The sequence below is a fragment of the Pyrus communis genome, chromosome 7 (genome assembly GCF_963583255.1).
Source record: "Pyrus communis chromosome 7, drPyrComm1.1, whole genome shotgun sequence".
NCBI classification, from domain to species: Eukaryota; Viridiplantae; Streptophyta; class Magnoliopsida; order Rosales; family Rosaceae; genus Pyrus; species Pyrus communis.
In genome coordinates, this window is record NC_084809.1 from 12,243,863 (window position 1) to 12,261,305 (window position 17,443).

Genomic DNA, 17,443 nt, shown 5'->3' on the forward strand with positions numbered 1-17,443 from the left:
TAAGTTTGCGAAAGTGTCTATTGTCATGTTTGCTTCCTTAAAAGTACGTCGAAACCAAATATTACAGTTTTGTCTCAATAAATACCATATATTTTGAATAATGAACGCTCGCCATGATACATGTGCTTATTGCAATTTAGTATAGGAGGTATCCCACCACATAATAATGGCAAACTAATCCCTTTTTATGCAGTCAGGTGTCATATGAGGCGTCAACGTATTTTTTGGCTCCAAGTTAAATAATATGTCAAAACATAGCCAATGACATCAAAAAATACATGTGTGAGAGTGCGAACTCGAATTAATCGTTACAAACATTTATTTGCTTTTCACTAGAAATTAAAATTTCCATCTATTTTGTTTAGTCTCTTAAAGGGTATAATTAGTCTATCACGGTTTGGGTGCCACAAAAGGCGAACAAAATTACATGAAATGAAATCCTAGTATTCTTTCAGGCCAAAGTCATTCATATAATTTGGAATGTTTTTGTGTCGTTAAATTCAATTATTTGTTAGGGTTTTTACTTTTGTTTTCGGGAAATTACTTTGTTGGAATAATTTGAATCCTATAAATAAAAAGGAGGCGTCCCTCCCATGGGCCCACCCCAATCCAGTTTGCAAGAAATACAGCTTGTGCACGTTGTAAACTTGTGCTTTCAGACGCTGTCAGGAATCCGGATGGCATTCAACGCTCCTATCCCGCGGACATGAATAAAGGTCCCCTATTTGGCTAGATAGATTCGCGTCCACCGGTTCAGAGTACTAGTACAATTTTTACTTCTCAAACATTTTTTTTAATTTTTAGCTTCAGATTGAATGAAAGGGTGTGATATTTACACACGTCATTTTACTTCAGACATACCATTTTACTTCTCACACGACCTTCTAATTTTAGGCCGTCAGATCGGACGAATTGAAGAATATCAACGGACATAAATTAATAAGGGGTGTGTAAGGAGTAATTTGGAGTGTGTAGATAGCACATCCCTTGAATGAATTGAAAATCATCAATAACGAAAAATTAACAAATATGTGTAAGAGGTAAAAATAAGCATGTGTATAGCGCTATCTTTAGTTTTTTTCCTCTAAAATTAAAAATTGAAATCTCTTCTAGCAGCTAATTTAGTGTTAAAGAAATGAAAGCTGGAAACCAAAAAATGAATACTACTTTCTTAAGTTTTTAAATTTAGCTTTCACTGTTGAATTTGGTTGAAAGATGAATGTAATTCTCATACGAGGTTTTAGTTTGAAGATTAAAAATAAAAAACGAAATGATTATTAAATAACTTCTTTGTTTTTCATTATCTTAAAAAATAAAAAGCACGTACTCAAATATCACTCCCCGTAGATTAGTGGAATTTAAAGATCGCATTTGTACAAAAATTAAAAGAGAAGAAAAAAGAGTTGAATATAAAACTAAAGAGGTAAAACTAAACTCATGCATAAAGTCTTAACTAAACACATGTATAAAGTCTTCCCTTCGGATTCCCTTCATACTATTACTATTTGCATAAAAAAAAAAAAAGGTGTAAAAACAACCATTTTGTGAGTAAAATAAAAAGGTTATGCATAACGTATTTCATATAATCACTTAAAATCTAGGATTGTTGCTTATGCATAACAAATTTCAATTAATCACTCAAGTTCGACTCCATCGCTTTGATAAAAATATATATATAAGAAAAGAGAAACTTTGGAAATTTATTTGCAAGGATTTTATTTGAAACCCCGAAGTATGATATACTCCAAGGCACTTTAGAATTTTTGTTGTTTGCAAAGTAAGGAAAGAACAAATTGGGGTCCCTCCAAAGAAAGGCCTATTGTGTCAGCTTAATAGCTTCGGTTGCAACTTGCTAAATGGTCCATCTTCAATTGGTGCTCCACTTTTGTTAAATTGTGTTTTAGATAATTCATTTTTTAATAAATGTTTTTTAGTCAAAATTGTCTTGAAATTTGCATAACTCATCACTTTGATCATTGAAATTTGAAATTAATAGAAGTGGTTCCTAAGTTTGTCCACCATCAATCATTTTGATCCTTCCATGAAAAATTATATTAAATAAATATCAAAATGACAAAAATATCCTCAATTTAATTAACAATGGGCCAAATGATTTGACAAAAATTGAGGGTATTTTTGTCATGCTAGCCTTATTTAATGGAGATTTTTCATGAAATCACCAAAATAATTGATGGTGGACAAACTCAGGGATTACTTTTATTGATTTCAAATCTCAGAGTCCAAAGTGAGGAGTTATACAAATCTCAGAAATCATTTTAGCTAAAAAACCTTCAATAAATAAAAGTTGTCCCTAAAATATAACTGGATTTTATATAACTTCTGATACATGAAATTCTCAAATGCAGATTTGTTGGTCCTGACTTAATTATCTCTCTTAAGTATGCAGATTGTTTTGTTTTGTGCGTATATTCTTACCTAGTTGGTTGGATAGAAGAAAAATGTTTATCACTATTTTGAGCAACACCAATGGCAATGGCAATTTATTTAATAAGCTTTGGGGACAGTTGCCCACCAGTGCCGCGTGGGTGACTCCAAGCCAATGATGCAATCAGACTCACAATTATTTTTAACGGCCAACTTGTTTCTATGGCTCGGAGTCACCTATGCATACGTAGATGCAAGCAACTTTCCTAAGCATTTTCATTTATTTATAGCACTCCATTTGTATTATGAGACATGAAGTACTAGCTTGTGTATCGGGTACTTGAATTTTTTTTATTTTTTATCCCATGATGGCAAAGGAGGCAGACTGTTTGTCCTCCTGTTACCGTGCCCTTCCCATCCCCTTCTATTTGTACGGTTACGGTTAAACCACGTCAACATTTTATATTCATATTACTTTTTGTCTTATTATCTCTATTAAAAAATCAATATAAAATGTTAACGTGACTTAAGTGTGACCGTATAAATACGAAGGGATGGGAATGGCACGGTGATAGGAGGACAGACAATCTACCTCTGATGGCAAAAGACTTAAAAGTGGTCTTGATATTTGCCCATCCAAGAAAGAAAAAGGTGTTAAATCGACCAAGAATCATATTAAATGTATGAATGGGGCACAAGTGAAGTTGGTGGTTTAGGATAAGGGGTTAGGTATAATGACAAATTAGGGAAAGATGCAAGAGAGGTACAAGGAAAGCCTACACCAAGGCCAACAGGCAACAAAGCAACAAAACAAAGCAGTGAAGGGGATAAGGAGAAAGACACTAGAACCGGGTTCAAGTGTCACCCCCATGCCTACCACCAAAGATCAAGGGGGACAAGGTAAGCCATCTTTATTGAGTACATGAACCAACGAAGATGGAGGTCTACCAACCCAAGTGATATTGCACATCTGCGTACTACTTCGCGATGCCAAAATATCCACCGCTATATTGGCTGATCTTGGAACCCAAGACCAACGACAGTCCTGAAAGGACTCCCCTAACCTTTTAACAACCGTTAAGGTAAGCATCAAAGAAGTTGCTACTACTTTGATGAGATTTTACTTTACCATTTAATAGTATGAATAATTTGGAAAGAAAAACCACTGATATAGTGCAAACCCTATCAAAGAGGAGTACACCTCTGAGTGCATTAGAATCAACCGAAATCTTGACCTAACCTAATGTTCCACCATCCATCGTCACACGGACGATAGGGCGAACAAAAGAAGCATCATTTCCGTAGCAGATCTCGTCCTAAATGACGGTATAAGAATGCTCCAACACACAGAAGGATATCATATTAATAGCGCGTACCAAGAGGCAGACCGCCCCTTCTCTATATATACTGATATACAAGTCTCGTCTGCCCTTGTAATATTTCATAAGCCCCTAGAATAGAGTGTGCTTCTAAGTAGCTAGTTCTTAAACATGGATCAAACCTGATTGCATCCTCTAGCACTTGATCTTGAGTTGATTCACCGATGCATGCAAGATGATAATTTGCGTGTAATTTGTAAACGTGCTACCTTTCTACAATGTTTTCTGTACACAGATTTTCTGCTATATACACAGTATCTATTTTGCACACTGTTACAGAGAAATCTAAAACTGTTTCAGGTATCAGGAGGCGGACATACCGTGGTGCCAACATTTTCCTTTCTTGTGTCTGATGTGATTACAGGAACAACGCTTGAGCTAACCATCGCCAACATAGGGATTTTTCTATGAAGCCTGCATAAGCTAGTGAAACAAAGCCTTGATAACAAAGACAGCAATCGTTATTAGCACTGCCACTGTACATATCAAAGCCTGCAAAAAGCACAACATTTCTGATCAATGAAAGATGATAAAGGCCACAAATCCTTCATCACAACTAACTGAAATTATGTACAAACAAAAATCTATACTTTAGTCAATATTTTCCTAAAGTTAACAACTACAACATGGTTACTACCCAAAAAAGAAGAAAATGTTTGGTTCCTAACGCATGCTTCTCATAGAATGTGGCGCTATTAAATGGAGGATTCTCATAAGATCTCCCAATGTGTCCTAGTGTTCCGACTAGTAAGTGGTAAGTGGTGGAGGATGTGAATAACCAAAAGAGCTGCTTTATCACACTGAAATCAAAACTAACCAAAACATTGTAACAGAAGCTTTTAATTAGCAAGAAATAACAGAGGTTCAAGAATGCAAGGTATAATAACTGAAATCCATACACAACTAAATCAGAATTAACCCATTTTACCTGCACCCGTTTCTATTTGTAGCGTTATTTTTACTCATTACAACACATTCCCAAAACAAAATCAGAATTAACCCATTTTACCCGCACCCGTTTCTAAAGTTTTTTCCTGTTAAAATTTATGAAATAGTTGAGAGAAGAAGAAAATAAATAGGGTTAGAGAGGAGAATGGAATTAAATTTCTTATATAAATAAGGCTAAAATGATCACTGAGCTGTTTAATTTTTTAGCATAAAACTTACTGCTACTGCCGATGCTTCAAGTCCAATTCGTTCCCTTGGGTCTTTCTGATAATGCTTCGCAAAGTAAAGAAATGCAGCATAGTACCACATCACTGGAAATACAAATCCAAGCAGAAGGCTGATAGAAAAAAGTGCATCCATTAGTGTATGTGTAGGGGTGGGAGGTGGACTGTAGAGGGAGAGAGAATAGCCAAGAATACTCACGAAAACCATCCAATTCCACAGCCAAAGCAAGGAAGGCGTTTGTCAAACATTCCCAATTTCGGGTCCTCTTGATCACCGATGGGAGCATAGTCACCATTTCTATGGTTCACTACATCTGTTGAGATCCCTGTGCTCACCCAACCACTTTCATAAGGTAATCCAATAACATCTTATCATAAAATTTAACAAAAAGTAGCCAATTAATAAATTAAATGCATAGCTTGTATAAGCTTAACCACCAATGATAAAAGTGGGAAAATGACTTCTGCATTGGCATAACAGATTTCAAATGTGCTCCAGATGTTAAGGACTTTTACTAGTCCTTCAGAAATCAATTTTACTCAGTGGCATGTGATGTGTAAAGCAGACTTGTCAGTTACAAAGGACTAACAATAGGTATGGAGGTCTCACTAGACTAAACATGTGCTGGATCATTGATTTAATAAAGATCTAGCCTTTGCCAACTGATGTTGAACCTCAAAAACTAATCCTTAAGTAGCATCCCACATGCGCATGAAAAACGAAGTAAGAGCAAGTACTAATTCCTATCATAAAACCAACAGAAATTACAGTAACAATAATAAATGAGGTAGGTCATTGCATGTGCAAACATAATTTTTTGGCATATAATGCAGCATTGTGCAACCCCGCATTTTCCTGCTACAGACATTCATAGGCTCCCATTTTATATGGAAAAATAATTAAAAATACAATGCAGAAGAAATTGCATACTCTGATCCATGTGCCTGAAAGACAGTCACCTTCAGTTCTGCTCTCTGTCTCGAAAGTAACTGTATTTTTATATAAGAAAATAAGCTGTTATGCGAAAAATTTATTCTGTTAAACAACTGACGATAGGTTAAACCTTGACAAATGAAGATGTGCAAGTGAGAAAAATAAAAATCAAAAACCATTTTCCTGTGCACAGCATTGGTTAAGTAATTAAGTTAATAAGATATAAACTGCATGAGACACTCAAATGAATATGAAAAGGGAACAAAACCTAATATGCCAGCGAATGGATAGTCCCACAAAGAGAATATAGTTATTTAACAGGTCAAGACTTGAAAGACTTATTCGCCACACCACCATATGATTACACTAGTTTGATAATTCACCTCATGTGAAACATATCATTTCATTACTAGATAATCTTAACTACTCAAGAGTGGCCGCAATACTCGATACGGAAACCATAGACATCTATCAATTATGCAGTATTTTCTCCTAAGAGCGTTACCGGTTCCAGTTCATACCGAAACCTGAAAACACTATAAGAAATTCACCAGGAAGGAAAATGCCATCCATATGAAAGACACGAATAAATGGCCTTCCCAGATTCTCAGTAGTGCATCCTAAAAGGATAATATCAAGAACAATCACTCTGGATGCCTAACTAACTAGATAATAGTGGCAGAAGGGAAATTATCATCCTGCACATATTTTGCATCATTTGATTTCAAGGCCTACTAGCCATATTGCAGTGGTGGAGTAAATTCATCATCATCTTCGACTTAACAAAGAATTTGTAAATTTCCATCATATTGCCACTCTAATATGAACCCGGTCACATTTGACCAACCAGTATTCATGCAACCCTACATTCTTAATGACATTTGCAAATAGTAATAATATGGTAGATGCTTACAAATAGACTTTTTCATGCAAACTCTTCTACTTTTGTTTGAATCTACATGCAATATGCCAAAATGAAATTCAAAAGCCAGTTGAATTTAATCGTGTCTTCTCCAGAAGTGCCAGAGAAATGGTGATTTAAGATGGAAACTAGCAAACCTCGTGAAAGATGTTCTCGTTTTCCTTCGTTTAATTTGCTCCAAGTAAAAGAAATGAAAATATCAATCAAAAGGAAGGGGGAATTGTTGTTGTATAAAACAACCCAAGCAAAGATAATAACTTTCGAATCAATCCAAGTATATTAGCAAGGCGTATGTACTCAATAGAAGTAAACTAATTGAAAGCAAACCCGCAGTTCTTCTAACTTTATTCTTTGGCCTAAACATAATTTGTGGGCAACCACCCCACAAAACCCTTCCTTAATCAAAATTTGGCCTAAACATAATTTGAATGGCACTGCAAATCCCAATATATGATAACCAAAATAACAGGTAGCAACTTCGGTGAGGCGTTTTATGAAAATTAAGACCAAAATCAATCAAGAATTCCGAAACCCAACAAAACCCATGTTAGAGCAGAGGATTTTAATGTGGAATAATTACTCTAAACACATAAATTTTTGCCAAGACTATAAAAAAACTGAAACAATCCAACCATAAAGTGATAGAAATCAACCCAACTCGAAAACTCCAATTCTCACCAAGAAAAAAGAGCCAAAGAAATACAGTGGATTTTAGAGAGAGAGAGAGAGAAAGCGAGGAAATCTTTACCTCTGAAGAAACAGTAACGGAGAGCTGAAATCAGCAGAAAGCAGCTTCCGTGGAGAATAAATGGGTTTTGCAAGAGCAGCGGCTGATGAAATGGATAAATGGGTTTTTTTTTCTTACAAGAATTTGCCTTAATTGCTCTCCCTCTCTCTCTCTCTCTCTGGGTTTTTTTTTCTTACAAGAATTTGCCTTAATTGCTCTCTCTCTTTTCAAAGGTGAGGACGTTTCTCCATTAACGAAGAAATCAACAGGAAGATAGAGAAAGAAAGCCTCACATCAACTCCCTGTTTCTTTACGTTTTTACAATTTTTTAAGCAAAGAAAATAAAAGATAAGGAATTTTATTATTTGATTTAAAGGAAATTGCAGTGGTCTCAACTTTAATTTAATTGGAACAAATGTCTTTCAATTAAAAAATTTTCATTTTGATATTTTAACTTATCAAAACATGTATCTACCATTTTTTTCCGTCAACTTCATTAGACTTTTGTCAAAATGAGTCACGTGCCACACACGTACACACGTGAGATTGAATCAAGAGGTAAGAATGAAAACCGAAATGAGAAAAATTGTAGCAATGGTCCCTCAATTTTAACCTAATTAGAGACATTTTCCATCAACTTTGATCTAATTGGAGCAATGATTTCTCAACTTTAATTCAATTGTAGCAATGGTCATTTCAACATAAGTCTTTTTGACGGAATTCTGATGAAGTTGACGAATATAACCATAATTTTAACCCAATTTTCTATATCAATTTAGAAACTATTACATAAATTGAGTTAAAGTTAAATGATCAATTCTACAATTTTCTCTTCGATTTATCATAGGTGAGTTGCTGAACAGCATGTCGAGTTATTATCGGTATAGTATCATATTAACGGAAAAGAAAAGAAGGGCAACATAGTTGATATGGCCGAGTTGGTCTAAGGCGCCAGATTAAGGTTCTGGTCCGAAAGGGCGTGGGTTCAAATCCCACTGTCAACAAATGTATTTTTATTTATTCATGTTTTCTCGTTTACTTTTGTCAAATCAACAAATAATTCTTTACTTTATATTGACCCTAAAGTTTGTAATCATTGTAGTAATCTAATTTCTTAGGTTTAGAATTATTATTTCATATTGGCTTTGAACTTTACCACTTTACCAAGAAAATTAGATAAATTATATAAAACTATTTCAATTATTGGGTCGGTCACAGTTTTATACCTCATCGACGAATTTTTTTACAATTTCATAACTTTCGTCAGTTTTTTGTCATTTCTTTTGTTTGTCATTTCTTCTGTTAAATAGTGATGTGGCTTGAGAATTGGCCTACTCCCTATTAAAAAATTAATAAAATATTAAAAAACTCGTTTACTTTTGTCAAATCAACAAATAATTCTTTACTTTATATTGACCCTAAAGTTTGTAATCATTGTAGTAATCTAACTTCTTAGGTTTAGAATTATTATTTCATATTGGCTTTGAACTTTACCACTTTACCAAGAAAATTAGATAAATTATATAAAACTATTTCAATTATTGGGTCCGTCACAGTTTCATACCTCATCGACGAATTTTTTTACAATTTCATAACTTCCTTTAGTTTTTTGTCATTTTTTCTGTTAAATAGTGATGTGGCTTGAGAATTGGCCTACTCTCTATTAAAAAATTAATAAAATATTAAAAAACTAAAAAAAGAATTTTTTTTTTTCATGGGGACCCACCCCTCACCCTTTCTTCCCCGCCCCCGTCTTCCCCAAACCCAAAACTAACCAGATCCCACCCATCCTGTCTTTTCTGAGCCAATCACTACCGCCATTCTCCATTTGACCTCCCCCACTGCTTCTCCAGCTTTGCTGACCACCTTCAACTGCCACTCACCCACCTCACCCGCACCACGCCATCGCTCGACTCCCTCCCTCCTTCCTCATATCGTTCGACGATCTGAAATCGTTGTCGTCCCAACTATCCCACCCCTCCATTATTCCCATAACCACCTCCCTTGCCGCTTCCATCGTCGCCACCTTGGGCCAAATGCGTCTTCTTTTTCCTAAACCCTAGGGCCTCCTTCACGACGGGTGGGTCCCTCATTAGGAACGCCATAGCTGGCGAGGAAAGCGTTGAGCTGCTCATTGCTGGAGCACTCTAAGCACATGAAGACGTCGTACGAAACCAAAGCCCATTACGAGTTCTTTTGGGAGCAATCCATGTAGGTCTTGTTCCGCGGTTGCAATTACAGGTCCTGGAGCTGTTGAGATGCTGCCATTTTTTTCTCTAAGTCTGATCCGAGTCCGATCTGAATCGGATTGTACACAAAATCGAATCAAAATTTGGAAAATTTAAAATCAAAAAGAAAAAAAGAAAAAAAAAGAAAAGAAATTAATTGGGGAATGAATTGAGATAGGGGGTGGGAGGAATGAATTGTGCAGGCAGTAACGCACCATTGGGACCCGGATGTGCTGGCAGAGGTGAGCTGCGGGTTGGGGGAGGCGATGGTAGGGTTGCATTTGAAGGATGAGAAGGTGGAGAGGTTTGCGAATCAGTCTGAGTGATGGAGTTAAAGGACTGTTTGGGTGGATTGGGACTATTTGGATGGGTTGTAGGCGTGGAAATGAGGAAGAGAGGGTGGCGGTGGAGTGGTGGGTTTAAGGGACTATTTGGATGAGTTGTAGGCGTGGAAATGGAGGAAGAAAGCGCGGCGGTGGAGTGGTGAAGGATGGGAGCGGAGAAGGAGTGGGTGGGATCTAGGTTTGGGTTTGGGGAAGACGGGAGGGGGAAGAAAGGGCGAGGGGATAAGGGGTGGGTACCCTATGCAAAAAAAAAAAAAAATTAATTAATTCATTTTTTTTAATATTTTTTTAATTTTTAATAGAGTGTGGATCCGTCTCAAGTCACGTCACTATTAATAGAAGAATTGACAGAAAACTGATAGAAGATATGAAATTGTAAAAAATTCGTAGATAAGGTATGACATTGAAATTTTTTAAAGATGAGGTATGAAACTGTCACTGACCCAATAGTTGAGGTAGTTTTATGTAATTTACCCAAGAATATTTATACAAGCTATTATTGTCTAAGAATCTTTATGAGGATCTTAGGGATCTTTAAATCTTGTCTGTTTATCATATATCGTGGGATCAATTTTTGTTAAGTACTATTTATATTTAATTTTAAATAAAAGTATTTAAAATGATTTCTGACCACATAATATATGATGAACATACACGATTTGAAGATTTCCAAAATCTTCACAAAGAGGATTCGGAAAGGATCCTCGTTCATTGTCTAAAGCTTTCTATTTATATTTTATCTCGTACGGTTTTATAAAGAATAAGTGCAAGATGATAGTTTTGTGTTTGTTTGCTTTTGCTAAATTGGATGTGTCATCAATGCAGGTTGCGCCTCTGAAAATCTCTTACCTTGTTGTTCAAGACATGTTAATAATAAAAATACTATTATATTTTCTTTTGCATCACAATATTAACATGTTAATTAACTCCAAACTCCTTTTCTCCCCCATAAGCCAACTAAATGAACCATTATATTACTATGAAATGATATGATGTAAACAATAATTTATCCTTATATAATGATGTGTCATTATTTCACCATACAAACGTTATAATTAAAAATGTTGATTCTTTTTATCATCATTGTCTAAAAGTCAACTCTAAAAATTTGAATAAATTGCATATTTTCCCTCAAGTTTTGGTACATTTACAACATCATACAACATCTTTGAACATTTCAATACCATATATTTAGTTATTATTTCATTTCAATGTCATACAACTGTTAGAAAATTTGTTAAGTTAGCCGTTAAATGATAACATGGTAACAATGGTTCCACATTTGTGTTGACGCGTTTGCTAACTTGTGCCATAAATCTGTCTCAAATTTTATTAGTTTCTTCGTTATCTACCTATTTGAACGTCACGAGCCCCACAATGAGAGAGAGAGGTGCAATGACGATGGGGAAGGGGGTGCCTGCGGGCCTGTAGCCTGTAGGTGATGAAGATATAGTTTTAGATTTTTTTTATTTACGTAGTATTTCAATCTGCAAGCCAGAAAATTAAACAAATTTCGGAACTCGTTGATATTTTTGCAGGTGGGTGAGAACTTCAAACAGATGATATCTCAAATATAGCAATAACCCGTCAATGCACCAACCGGCCATCTGAAAATCAGATCTGACAAACCACCGCACTCCGCCATGGTGAACAAGGGTAGGTGTGAGATTTGACTAAAGTCGTGGCTCGCTCTCCTTTTTCTCTTAACGGATTTGTCCATTCTTTCATCCTATTTACCATTTGAGGGAGAAGACAAGTCTATTGAGAGAAGGAGGAGGGTGAGCTGCGAGTTTGGTGAAATCTCATACTTACACTGGCTTGCCATGGCGAATTGCGGTGGTTTGTCAGATCTGATTTTCAAATGGCCGGTTGGTACAACGATGGGTTACTGCTAGATCTGACATTGCATCTGTGTGAAGGAGTCCAACTATTAAGCGAGATATTATTTGGTTTGTAATTTTGTTTAAGGAGCATTTTTGTTCACTATCTTAAATTTTGGTGTAGGCTCATCATGCATCAAAATCCAATAAGCTATCACGTGTCATTTCACTTAATCTTAGTTAATTTATTTTCAAAATTGAAAAAAGTAACATTTAATGTAAAAATTAACTAGAGTTGGGTAAAATAACACATGATAAATAATTAGATGCATTGTAATCATACACCATAATTATAGTGGTAAGCAAAAATGCTGTGTATAGTTTAAGTAGATGGTTTTTCTAACATCATATGTTAATATATTGGCTTTTCTAAGATCATACGTTAATATATGAAGTATGAGTTTGTTACGTGAACTAAAGTTGAGGAAGTAACTAATTACTCAAAAAAATTACCCAAACCCTCTCTTATAAACCCGTAAAACCGTCCAAACGACGACTTGCCCTCCCCCCAACTCTTCCGTCTCAGAACAGTGTCCAAGTCTGCAATTAACCTCAGCCACCCAGCAGCCACCTACAAAGCTAACAGAGCTCCCCTCTCTGAACCGATGGAATCCGACGCAGAAGACACCAAGTCTCAATTGACCCAAAACCAAGACCCATCGACACCAAAGCACAAACACAAGAAGAGGAAGACGAAGAAAACCGCCGTCCCAACCATTCCAACATTCCAAGCCGCCGTCCAAGTTTTCCCGGAACACCCAGAAAAAACCCCACCTATAGTGGCCCATTTCTCATCTGGGTTCGACCCCACCAAGAACCCAGACCCTAATTCGACCAAAATCGGACTCTTTCGGAACGCCAACCGAACCAAACGAGTGGAGCTTGTGGTGCACCCGGATGGGACAAATGTCGATTTTGTTGGAACTAGCTATACTGGTGCGGCCACCAGTGACCAGTACTGCAATTATGCACTTGGTGTTCTAGATAAGGCCACCCAGACTTTGAAGATTACGCCCCTTGTTTCTAACAAGGTAATTGCTTTGGGACTGTTCGTTTTTGTGGGGTTTATTTCCGGCGGCTAGTCAATTTTAATAGTTTGTTTCGTCTTTGTTTTCGTTTCATTTGTTTGATTTGGGTGATGTATTGGTGTATTGATGTATTGCTTTAAAAGCATTGGCACGAAGTTTACATTTGTATTGTGTTTGTTTCTCCGGTGTTGCTTTTGTTTTTGCTGTGGGTTGGATTTGGTGAAGTAAGTTGCTGACTTTATTATTGTTTTGAGTAGAACATGCATGCTTATTGGATTTTATACTGGATTTTATACTGGATGCTCTTTTAAATTTAAACTGTGGTTATCAAAATTGAAAAGAGTTGATTTGAAATCTCGGGTACAGTTCATACTTGTTATATATGTTTATATGAAATCTCATATTTACGCTCTGGTCCAATGGAATAAGGTGAGCGCGTGTGCGTATATTTATCATTGCTTCTGCTTTCCAAGGAATGCTGATAAGCTTACTTGGGATGTGAATTTTCAGATATTTAGATTAGAACCAAAAGTTAGAGGGTATAACTACTCTGATAAGGAACCTGCAAGTTCAGCAATGGGAGAACTTACTGCACAAGAGAAGGCAGAGAAGCAGATGCAGCTACATAATCTATATGGAACAAAGAAGTCTATTAGGGAGGTAAGACCCTATTCGTTATTCGTTTGTTTATTTATTTTTGAGCTTATATGTAAGGCATCATCACTAACATTTTCTGCAGTCATATGTCTTGTCTGAGCGTCTGTTAAAATTTGAAATTTAGGCAGGTAAAAGGGAAGTGTGGGGTGTGGGGTGTGCGGTGTGTGTGTTTGTGGACGTGTGGTGGAATCCTTGAATATAGTAAGAATACATTAGAACTTGTCCTTGAATACTGTAAGAATACATTAGAATTTGTGCACATGTACATAACTAACATAGAAGTCGCTTAATGATTCTAATAGTTCATCAAATTCATTTCGGCTTTATTCTTCAAAAAATTTGTTTTCAAAAGTTAATGCATTATGCGGTAACCAATCTGCTTGTTTTGAAAAAACATATAGAACAACAATAAAAAAGCCTTGTCTCACTAAGTGGGGTCGGCTGTATGGATCCTAGAACGCTACTATACTCGGTTTTGTGCCAAGTCTTTAGCTCCAAATACTCCATGACTTTTCTTAAAATCTCTTTCCAAATCTTCCTAGGTATTCTTCTATTCCTTTCTTTTTCCCCTGAACCTCTATCTTACAATTGCATTTTCTAATCGGTGCATTTGTAGGTCTTCGTTTCACATTGCCAAACCACCTTAACCGATTTTTTATCATCTTATCTTCAATTGCGGCCACTCCTACTTTATCTCAAGTCCTCGTTCTTAATCCTGTTCTTTCTCGTGTGCTCACTCATCTAGCGAAGCATTCTCATCTCTGCTACACTTATTTTTTGCATGTATTGATGCCTGACAGCCCAACATTCCGTGCCGTAAAGCATTGATGGCCTGTTGCCTTCCTATAATGTTTTCCCGTGAGATTTAGTGGCATACGACGGTCGCACAACACACCCAATGCACTCTTCCACTTCATCCATCCAACTTATATTCTATGGTTGAGATCTTCAAATCTATAAAAATCATGTGCACATCCTTTTGCATATCTCTATATCATTCCATCGTTGCCTCCATAGTCGAGCGCCCTGGCATGAACGAAGACCCATTTCTCTTGCCTGAGTTTCTGCTCAATTACTCTCTCCCAAAGCTTTCATTGTATGACTCATTAACTCAATACTCCTATAAATCAATTAACATGAACTATTTAAATAACTACTGTTTGAGAAAACATATGAAATATTAGAATAACTACGGTTTTTGCTGCGTATGTATGAGCAATGTTTTTATTTGTGTTAAGTTCCCACATTACGGAGTGTTTTCACTGCTTTGTGATTTTTTTTATATTTCAATAAGGGATAGCTTCCTTGCGATGTTAAAGGCCACTAGCCAGTATTGAGGTTTATACATAAAAGATCAAGGGTTGAAGAGGAATGAAAAAGAATACTATATAATGACTAGAAACAACCATTGGGTGGCTATAATGTTGGCGAGGGTGTGCCTCTCTCATTCATTTAATTCATTCCTTTTATCAAAAGTAGAAAATGTTGATGCTTAAGTTCAGCAAAGGACATGGTATAGGTAGTAGCTTGGGCTATGTATGGTTTGAGATACTTGCAAGTTGCAAGTTGCAAGTTGCAACTGAGAGTGTCTGGGAATTTCCAACACTATTATCAAGTTGAATATAGTATCTTTTTCAAAAGCATAGCATGTTAATTGAATTTTCTATGATATTGCAGAGTAAGAAAATGCAGTCCTTGAAGCAAGCAGATGGTCCTGATTCTCTAAACGATTTGGATGCCAAAATGAAACAGATTGTGGTAAACAAGGAGGCTCTTGAAAGCGCTGAAACCCAAAGCTCTCGCCATATCCCACCATTTAATGAATCTGCCACTACTCCACAGGAGGCTTATCCACTAGACAAGATCATCATCACAGGAGAGTGGGATGATGTCCAAGATATTTATAATAAACTGCAAGGTGGAAATGATGTTAAATGGGATGCTTACCCAAATTTTGTGCTCAATAGAATCCAGAAATTGAAGGATATTCGGGTAAGAATGCAAAAATTATGTTGTTCCTTCTTTTCTCACTTCATTTCATGGTGAGAAAAGGGAGTAATAATCTTCATTGACGCGTTTTCTATGCTTGTAGGTTGAGGAGGAGAAGTTTAAGCTTGCTTGCATATGCACATACATTACACATCTTATAAAGTTCAAAGATCAGTATACCATGGATGGTGTTTCCTCCGCGAAGGGCCACAGAATCCCAAGCAATCTACGCAATAAGTTCCTTAACATGTTTGATCCGGCGGCAGGTTCAAGAAGGCAAACCCTATCAAGAGAGAAGACGAATCTCCTCATTAGTTATGTCTTGGTGCTCACTCTTCATGTGGACGAGTTCCAGACAGAGTTGACAGATATAGCAAAGGATCTGAGAATGGGTGAAGCAAATGTGAAGGACCATTACGAGAACTTGGGTTGCAAGTTAACTAAAAAAAAGGGAAAACCAGTCGCGACCCTTCCTGTCCCTCTAAAATTTCCACAAGAGCAGCGGAGGCGGAAGAAGGGCAAGAGATGATTTTCTTCGTTGTATCTGTGTTCTTTCGTTTCTACTGCACACTTTGATTTCACTGTGCTTGTCTGGCAGCAATTTTACAAAGTTTGGCCTTTTGTTTTTATGGCAAGACATTAATTATTGAATCCTATTGCAGTGTGCTCCTTTAGGCGTGATAGTTAAATGGAGGAATGGTCTTGAACTAAATCTCAAATTATCAGAGTATTATCCAGAATTTTATTACAACGTGGAGCAATGGTTTTTTTGTTTCCATCCATTATCATGTGCACCAATGGTCTTTTTGGTTGTGTCCATTTCTTGTCACTTTGAACCCTTTATTTTTTTATCCAATTTCTGACGGTTGTACTCAAAAGGAAAAGACCATTACTCATGAGTAATGGTCTTGAACTAAAATCTCAAATTATTTGTGAGTATTATCCTGAATGTATTAGAATGTGCAGCATAGTTTTTTAGGTTTCCATCCAAAGTACAATAATGGTCTTTTTGGTTTCCGTCCATTTCTTGTCACTTTAAAACCTTTATTTTGTATCCAATTTGTGACGGTTGTACTCAAAGGGAACTCCATGTTGTGACAAATTCATAAACTAATAATAGTGGTATTTTTTATTTTTTTTTACTTTTAAGTAAGATGTCTTAGGTTCGATTTTTGGCAAAGGTGAATTTGAACCACATTATTGCTAGCTCATTGTGAGGCTTAGCTCACTCTCCCACCTCTTTATTGGAGATAATATCATTTGTTAAAAAAAAAAAATTTCAGAAACCATTAAACTTTTATTTCAAAGACCAGAGCTCCAATGACCAAATTCTAGGGACTAATGCATATTGTCTTTGATGTAACCAGGAGTCAAATGATTGGATTGGCATAGACTAGTAAGACAACTCACTTCATTGTGGATTCATAACTCATTCAGGTTAGTCCTGTCTGTCTCACTCAAGTCCATTTTAATTGATCACCGCTTATCTCAGGCAGCCCACCAAATGGAGCCTAAGTGACGAGGGAGAGTTAATAATTTAAAATTAAGATAGGTCCATGGAGGCCATCTATCTCTTACGAAGATCGATGGAAATATATAGAGATATGAAAAAAGGATTTGCACTTGGTCTTTATAGATTTGGAAAAAGCGTATGATAGGGTCCCAAGAGACATTCATTGAATGATTTTAGAAAAGAGAAGAGTACGAGTAGCATATATCTAAGCTTAAAGGATATGTATGATGGAGTAAGAATTGCCGTAAGAATGCATGAAGGACAAGCCGAAAGCTTCCCCATAAT

At 36.3% G+C, this 17,443-nt stretch overlaps 2 protein-coding genes and 1 non-coding gene across 3 annotated transcripts; 2 read left to right on the forward strand and 1 right to left on the reverse strand.

Moving 5' to 3' along the window:
* Positions 1 to 3,877: 3,877 nt before the first annotated feature.
* LOC137739858 (large ribosomal subunit protein eL20z-like) lies at positions 3,878 to 7,682 on the reverse strand. Its single transcript, XM_068479584.1, has 5 exons — positions 7,541 to 7,682; positions 5,868 to 5,926; positions 5,136 to 5,262; positions 4,932 to 5,049; positions 3,878 to 4,256 (listed from the first exon to the last, which is right to left on the reverse strand). The coding sequence occupies exons 2-5, from the start codon at positions 5,875 to 5,877 to the stop codon at positions 4,188 to 4,190; spliced, it is 324 nt and encodes a 107-aa protein (XP_068335685.1). The 5' UTR covers positions 5,878 to 5,926; positions 7,541 to 7,682; the 3' UTR covers positions 3,878 to 4,187.
* Positions 7,683 to 8,442: 760 nt separating this feature from the next.
* On the forward strand, positions 8,443 to 8,523 carry TRNAL-AAG (transfer RNA leucine (anticodon AAG)). The gene has a single exon. It is a non-coding gene; the product is annotated as a tRNA-Leu (tRNA).
* Positions 8,524 to 12,425: 3,902 nt separating this feature from the next.
* On the forward strand, positions 12,426 to 16,424 carry LOC137740139 (uncharacterized). The gene is made up of 4 exons (XM_068479952.1): positions 12,426 to 13,002; positions 13,510 to 13,659; positions 15,334 to 15,648; positions 15,749 to 16,424. Exons 1-4 carry the CDS (start codon positions 12,577 to 12,579, stop codon positions 16,172 to 16,174), a joined length of 1,317 nt encoding a protein of 438 aa, XP_068336053.1. The 5' UTR covers positions 12,426 to 12,576; the 3' UTR covers positions 16,175 to 16,424.
* Positions 16,425 to 17,443: the final 1,019 nt, after the last annotated feature.

Excerpts from the sequence above, each read along its gene's own strand:
- LOC137740139 (XM_068479952.1), top strand. The coding sequence starts at position 12,577 with ATGGAATCCGACGCAGAAGACACCAAGTCTCAATTGACCCAAAACCAA. Across the intron at positions 13,660-15,333 it reads CAAAGAAGTCTATTAGGGAG|AGTAAGAAAATGCAGTCCTT; the intron begins GTAAGACCCTAT and ends ATGATATTGCAG. Across the intron at positions 15,649-15,748 it reads AGAAATTGAAGGATATTCGG|GTTGAGGAGGAGAAGTTTAA; the intron begins GTAAGAATGCAA and ends CTATGCTTGTAG.
- LOC137739858 (XM_068479584.1), bottom strand. Across the intron at positions 5,050-5,135 it reads TGTGGAATTGGATGGTTTTC|CCTTCTGCTTGGATTTGTAT; the intron begins GTGAGTATTCTT and ends TTTTTCTATCAG. Across the intron at positions 4,257-4,931 it reads TTGAAGCATCGGCAGTAGCA|GCTTTGATATGTACAGTGGC; the intron begins GTAAGTTTTATG and ends TGCTTTTTGCAG.